Here is a 7,500-nt window from a genome sequence, read left to right on the forward strand (position 1 = left end):
GGAAACCCACTTCATCATCAAATGCAAATACTCAGATAAAATAACAATGCAGCGAAAATCACCAATAATGATGCTAATAATAAATAATAATATAGTATCTAATATATGTCTCTCTAGAATTCCTTATGGCACTAACTTCCCGTGTAGCGGTCAGAATCAAAATGATTTAAAAGAAGAAGAAGAAAAAAATGACAAGAAATATTGTGTGCGTGTCTGTGTGTGTGTGTGCGTGTGTCTGTGTGTGTGTGTGTGTGTGTGTGTGTGTGTGTGTGTGTGTGTGTGTGTGTGCACATGTTGCAAGGGGACAACTAGATAAATAAAAAAGACACACCTTTCAGACTTAATGCTTCATCTTGCTGGAGAACAAAAGCGTGTTTGCCGTTTAGAATGTGGAAAAGAAGAGAATGAAGCAGAGAGAGGACAATAACATATCAGGGAGCCAATCATCTTCGAGTCCTCACCCACATTCCGTTCGATTAAATCTAGCCAATAAATAATCTCATTGACAGAGTGGCCTGTGGGCATAAAAACAGCAGTCTCTCTCCATCCTGTCAGCTGACACCACCTCCAGTCGATCTCAGAGAGAGCCATCCCAGGCCCTTGAGTAGATTGCAGAGTGAATCCTCCCAGTCCAGCCAGGCGAGGGCAGAGAGAGAGAGAGAGAGAGAGAGAGAGAGAGAGAGAGAGAGAGAGAGAGAGAGAGAGAGAGAGCAAGGCAAGTCCAATCGAATGAAGATAAGCCACAGAACGATCATTAGCCCATCCATCTCAGACAGCACAAGGAATCAGGTGAAAATATCACAATTTGAAACTCCAGTGAACAGGAACCATAAATCACATATTAAAGCTAAGTGTATAAAATATCAATTTAATTTTTTCTTTTTTTTTTTCTTCCCTTCTCTCGTCTGTATGTTTCCTATCATCAGACATAGACTGTGTTTTACAATATTCAATGTTTCAATAATACGTCTGAAATAAAACATTAAAAAAGGAGAACAATTGCAAAGCCTCTTAGCTGTTTCATGCCAACAGGTTCGTTAAATTGGCACACACACACAACCTCCCAGAATTATAGTCCTTTCACTGTTATTGCATCCCAGCTCGAGTTTGGAAAAAGTGGGGTAACTTTGAGTATACAGAGCTGGGTAGGATTTTGATCCGCTAAATTCTCCACAACATGGCAGTATGTAAGACACACACCTCTTTCCCTCACCCATCCTCACTTAACCCATCCCGACATTAAGAGCTGGATAAACTCCTGCCGTATGTACAAGAACAGAGCCATCACTCCGGTCTTCCTTCAGAAGCGCTCGCTAATGCTTGTCCCTGGAGCCGACTGGGGCACGTCTAAAAAAGCATGTAGAAAACAGACTAAAACACCCTCCATGAGCCCTTGAGCTACAATGTTGTTATGGCCTAGCTGACATCTGATGGCCGTTTAGCACACCTGTGGCTAACAGCTAGCATGTCGTCGTCGTCGTCGTCCCCTACCCCCCCACCCCCACCCCCCACCCCCCACCCCGCCACTCTTTCATCCAAGCCATGTGACCCTCTGTGGTGAATGACACTCCATGATGGATGACCTTTTCTGCTCCGCCCCCCTGTCTATGGCCAGGCTTGTGATTGGACGAGGCCAGTGTGTCCTCCAATGGCGCGAAGAGCCTCCGGAACCCTCGGTATGCCCATGTTTTTAGCAGCACTGCAGAAATGAGGAGGAGGTCAGTTATTTGGGATGAGGTGGACCACCCCCTCGGGGGTGAACGACTGCACACCGAGGTCAGAGGGCGCTTCCATCCAATCGCACGGCTCCGCTGTGGAAACGCTGTGATGTTTCAGGGCCGACATCTCGCCGTAGACCCAGCAGGACGTGGAGAAGACAAAACTATTAAACAAACAGGTAGATTCCAGTCGGACATTTCTGGCCTATTCATCAGTTAACGTGTGTGTGATGCCCGTCTGAGAGTGGTCTTACTGTCTGCCCCGTGAGTGTACCGGGCGGTGGGCGGGTGCCCTGAGCCCTCCATGGCCCCGGGGGGCGCTAGACATCAGTGCTGATGCTGCAGCTGCGCGTTAGCATGTCCCTCATGGTGAGCGAGCGGGTGAGGTTGAGCTTGTGGTAGCTGGGCATGTCCAGGGGCAGGCCTATGGGCAGGTCCAGGTCGTGCTGCTGGACGCTGCGGTAGCTGATCCGCTCGCCGCCGTTCCGGAGCCCCGCCTCCGGCTGCTGCAGGTAGAAGGGCAGCTCGTAGTGCGTGCAGGACGGGCAGAAGGTCTGCGAGCGCGTCAGCTTGCGCGCCAGCGGCGGCGTGAAGAGGGCGGGGCCGTTGGGCATGGAGGCCGCGGCCGACGCCGCCACAATGTTGTGGTTGGAGTGCACGGGCGGGAGGCGGGACGTCACCGCGAAGTCGGGCTCCTCCTCCTCCGACTCCGACTCCTCCTTCTTACAGCAATAATACTGCCAGAGACGGGGACAAGGGGGAGAGGGAAGACATCCGTAATCACAGCATATCACTAAGAATACGCATAATATCGTAGTCTACCACTCAATATCTGTCTGATCAAGGGAAGGCTTCTGTTGCTGTGCTCTTGTGAACAGTTGGATAGCCAACACCAACGCAAATCACAGAGCTCGAAGGGAGAATTGGCATTCAATGTACTGCTGAGGGCTCTACACATCGTTAATCAGACATGTTTGACCACATTAGTCGGAGAACGAACGGATGACTGACTTGGCAGCCGTGTTATGTGTTTATACAGAGTTTAACCTTCAAAAACCTTCTGGTGAGGCACACATTGAAGCTCGGTGAGTAATTGGAGTAGATGACATTGAGTGCGGACCAGCAATCAGAGAGAGATGGAGAGATTGAAAGAAAGATGGAGGAATTTGTACAATTACGTGACACTGAAAAAGGAGCCAGGTCTCTTTTAGCTGAATAGAATAGGAGTGGATGGTTGGTTAATGAAATGTCGCATCGTTGTGACCTAGTTAAAGGGTCCTAGCTAAATTTCGGAGAGTTCATGACCTAGTCTCTAGACATACCCAGTTCTACATTCTGACGGTTTGATGGTCACAAACTCTCTTTGGATATTTCACGTCCAAAGAATCTCACTGGACCGTAAACATCCAGTGAGATTTCTGTACGGTTTGAGAAACACACAAGCTGGGAAAGAGAATATTTCTACGAGGGTAACATCAGATGCTTTGCGTCGATGGTCGATGTTGGCTTGTGATGTTGTGAAGAGATAAGAACTCCCTGCTTACGGAGACAGTGATAGTAAGAGATTCTAAACCACAGGTGTCAAACTCATTCCACGGGGTGCCGAGTGTCTACAGGTTTTTGCTCTTCCCATCTACTTGATTGATGAATTAAGGTCACTAATTAGCATGGACCTCCCCTCACCTGGTTGACAAGGTCTTAATTGAAAGGAAAAAACTAAAACCTGCTGACACTCGGCCCTCCGTGGAATGAGGTTGACACCTGTGTTCTAAGGCGTTCTGTGATTGGGCTCTGTAGCCGTGTGGTAATGCTAGGAACGACTAATGCTAGCCGTGTGGTAATGCTAGGAACATACAGACTGGTTTGTGGAAGGTGGAACATACAGACTGGTTTGTGGAAGGTGGAACGTCCAGACTGGTATGTGGAAGGTGGAACATACAGACTGGTATGTGGAAGGTGGAACGTACAGACTGGTATGTGGAAGGTGGAACATACAGACTGGTATGTGGAAGGTGGAACAGTTCTCCATTCCACTTCATTAGTTTGTGTAATAACAAAAACTCCATCTGTAATTACAAAGCAATGACCAACTCACCATGCCACAAACAGCACAGTAATACAATGTTGTTACTAATTACTGTATACAATACCTACACGGGCACAGGAGGAGCTAAACGTAAAGTGAGACATCATCATTAATGGCCAGACTCCTCGGTGAACAGAGGAGAGGAGGGGCCGGTCGGTAACCCTTTATTTTACAGCCTGCTATTAAGCAGGTACTTACTGAAAAGTGTTGGGTCAAAGTGTTATTTCCGGATAATAGATTCACTGACTCAAGCATCACTATGAGTCATTTAGTACCAGGTATGTTACCAATGGTTCTGCTTGTATTGAGGTAAATACCAGGAAGTATCCCTTGTTACCACAGAGTTACCAACGGTTACTACCAGGTGAAACAGAGCTGTAGAATGGAGAGTTAGGGGAGGTTATAAAGGCTTACCTGCAGCCTACAGTAACACAGTACTGCGATGATGCACAGTAAGATAACTGTAGCTAAAATTCCGCCTGTGATGACCACTGTCCCGGCTGTCATTCGAATGCCTCTCCATCAACACCCTGCAACGAGAGAGAGAGAGAGAATGAGAGAGAGAGAGAGAGAGAGAGAGGGAGAGAGAGGGAGAGAGAGAGAGAGAGAGAGAGAGGGAGAGAGAGAGGGGGAGAAAGAGACAGAGAGAGAGAGAGAGAGAGAGAGAGAGAGAGAGAGGGAGAAATAGACAGAGAGACAGAGAGAGAGAGGGGGGATGGAGAAAAAAAGAGACAGAGAGAGAGAGAGAAAGAGAGAGGGGATAGAGAAAGAAAGAGGCAGAGAAGAGATGAATAGATAGATGGAGAAAAAGACAGAATCTATCAGTGCATTATCTTCATTAAGCGGATTACCGTCGTGCCGTCCAAGGGGAGGTTTATTGAATTATCTTTGGTTGACTAGACACATTATAAAATCAGAGTGTGAATACATCTTTTAGACTTGTCTCAGCTTGAAACCTAGATAAAGATGGAGAATATTAACCGTGGAGAGGAGAAGGAGAGAGAGAGAGAGAGAGGGAGGGAAAGAGAGAAAAGGAGAGAGAAAGCGAGATGGAGTGGAAGATGAACAGGGGAGGGGACGGCTAAAGAGGTAAATGGAGAGGGAGAGAGGAGGGCGATTGAGTGGAGCGATAGAGAGAGGAGCGATGGTAGGACAGCGTGATAGAGAGAAAGGAGGTCAAGATAACCTGTGTGGTGGGTTGGCAGGATGGAGGGATAAAAGGATGGAGAGATAAAAGGATGGAGAGATAAAAGGACGGAGGAAAGCTCTGAGGAGAAACGGACAGATGGAGTGATGGAGGAGGGCTATGATACAAACAGAGAGACCGCGCGCACGTGCGCGTGCGAGAGAGAGACACAGAGAGAGAGAGAGAGAGAGAGAGAGAAAGAGAGAGAGAGAGAGAGAGACACAGAGAGAGAGAGACAGAGAGAGAGAGAGAAAGACACAGAGAGAGAGAGAGAGAGAGAGAGAGAGAGAGAGAGAGAGAGAGAAAGAGACACACAGGGCGAGAGAGCGAGCAAGAGAGAGTGATCGAGCGAGAGAGAGACACACACAGTGGGTGAGAGAGAGGTCGTGACCTCTACAGTGTATGTCAGATAGCGTTGGGGGCGACGGCTGAGTGATGACGGGTGACCTCCAAAGGCTGCCCAGAGGCCACTGACCGACAGCAGAGAAACACAAAGACGTTCCCAGCTGACACTGACATCTCTGACAGGGCCGGCCAACACTGCTCTACGGCAGTCCTAACCCCAGTCGCAGTGATCTCTCTATTCACTTATGGTGAAATAATCCAGCAAGCCTTGAAGATGATGTATACTGAATGACCCCCAGGACACGTACAAACGACACAAATGACCCCCCAGTGCGGTGCGATGCTTCGAATCAGCCAGCAAGCCAGCCGGTCAGCAGAGACAGAAGTTTGACCTCGTGTTGAAACACAGGACCTCGGTCTCATGATAGATAGCTTGGGTCGTCCACCTAGGAGATCCGGGTTCGGACCCTGTCAATGACATCATCATCAGTCACTGTAATGCACAGTAGAGGTCACATGACCTGAGGGACAACAGGGGAGCACTCTGAGGCCGATGGTGGTAGGCAGCGAGGACATAACAAATGACAGAGCACTCTGTGTAGCTTACAGCGACCTGAACACTCTGATCCCTCCAACCTAAGTGTGTGTCGTAGGGGAGGCTGGTGGAGGGAGAAATTGGAGGACAGGTTCATTGTAATGCATGGAATGGAATGAGGAGTGGTACCAAACACACAGTGTTTGACACCATTCCTCATTCCATTCCATGCCTCCGATTTCGACATCCATGTGTGTGTTCGGTACCATTCCTCATTCCATTCCATGCATTACAATGAGCCCATCCTCCGATTTCTACCTCCACCAGCCTCCCCTGGTGTGTCGGCTCCTTGGAGAGCCACCTGTCTCTCCCTCCGGGGCTCTCTACATGGTTAAGATGGATTCTGAGGATCACAATCAGGGGGAGGAGCTGTCTGCAGGCAGCACATAGACCCTACCTACAGCACGCAATCTCATTGGACAAATCTAATTTTGCAGGTCAAGCTCCTAAACGTAATCAATAGATCTGTGCTACGAGTTGGACAAGACAATAGAACAGAACAGAACAGGACAGAACAGAACAGAACAGAACAGGACAGGACAGGACAGAACAGGACAGGACAGGACAGGACAGGACAGGACAGGACAGGACAGAGAGTCCAGTCCAGTTCTGTCTGACTCGATTGTAGATATGATTTTTTACTACAAGAAGGGACACACTTAAGTTCAATAATAATAATAATAATAATAATAATAATAATAATAATAATAATAATAATAATAATGTTACTGATTATCATTCAGCACTTTTATTACTGGTGATCATTTTAGAAGGCATCATTGTAATCTATATCAGGCAGTGGGCTGGCCATCCCTGGCCGCTGGGAGAACGCAGCATTGGCTCCTGTATGTCTATAAAGCCATCTTACAAAAGCTACCTAGCTACCTGACATCCCTCATCACATGTCGTTCTAGTCATCACCAAACAGGATCTCAGGATGGGTGAGTTCCTGAGGTCATCACCAAACAGGATCTCAGGATGGGTGAGTTCCTGAGGTCATCACCAAACAGGATCTCAGGATGGGTGAGTTCCTGAGGTCATCACCAAACAGGATCTCAGGATGGGTTAGTTCCCGAGGTCATCACCAAACAGGATCTCAGGATGGGTGAGTTCCTGAGGTCATCACCAAACAGGATCTCAGGATGGGTTAGTGCCTGAGGTCATCACCAAACAGGATCTCAGGATGGGTTGGTTCCTGAGGTCCCTCGAGTCAGAACTGAGCTGGAAAAACTGCTTTTAGTTACCGTGCCCCTAGGGCTTGGAATGAGTGTAAAGAGACCATCCAATCAGATGCCTTCGTTTTTAAAGTTCAACACTATGACAAGTGAAGTTGAGGTTGAGGTCTGTGCGTGTTTTTAAAGGGTGTTGCCATAATGTTTATCTGTTTTAATGTGTGAATGTGTGATGTTTCTGTATTGAATTTGTATTGATGTGTGATGTTTTTGTATTGGTTCAAAAATGCTTTGTAACCAGGGCATCATTAAAAATTAGACTTTGGTCTCAATGGGTCCCCCTGGTGAAATTTAAAAAAATAAAAAAAATAAAAATAATAATGCATTTATTTTATATA

The 7,500-nt window shown here is 47.5% G+C and overlaps 1 protein-coding gene across 1 annotated transcript; it reads right to left on the reverse strand.

Annotated features, from left to right (window-relative positions):
* Window positions 1-2,038: 2,038 nt before the first annotated feature.
* On the reverse strand, window positions 2,039-4,311 carry LOC310804385 (protein FAM163B-like; the record flags this gene model as incomplete). Its single annotated transcript, XM_083669597.1, has 2 exons — window positions 2,039-2,455; window positions 4,219-4,311. 2 exons carry the CDS (start codon window positions 4,309-4,311, stop codon window positions 2,039-2,041), a joined length of 510 nt encoding a protein of 169 aa, XP_083525723.1.
* Between the last annotated feature and the right edge of the window lie 3,189 nt (window positions 4,312-7,500).

Source organism: Argentina silus, assembly GCF_951799395.1.
Source record: "Argentina silus genome assembly, chromosome: 5".
Taxonomy (NCBI): domain Eukaryota; kingdom Metazoa; phylum Chordata; class Actinopteri; order Argentiniformes; family Argentinidae; genus Argentina; species Argentina silus.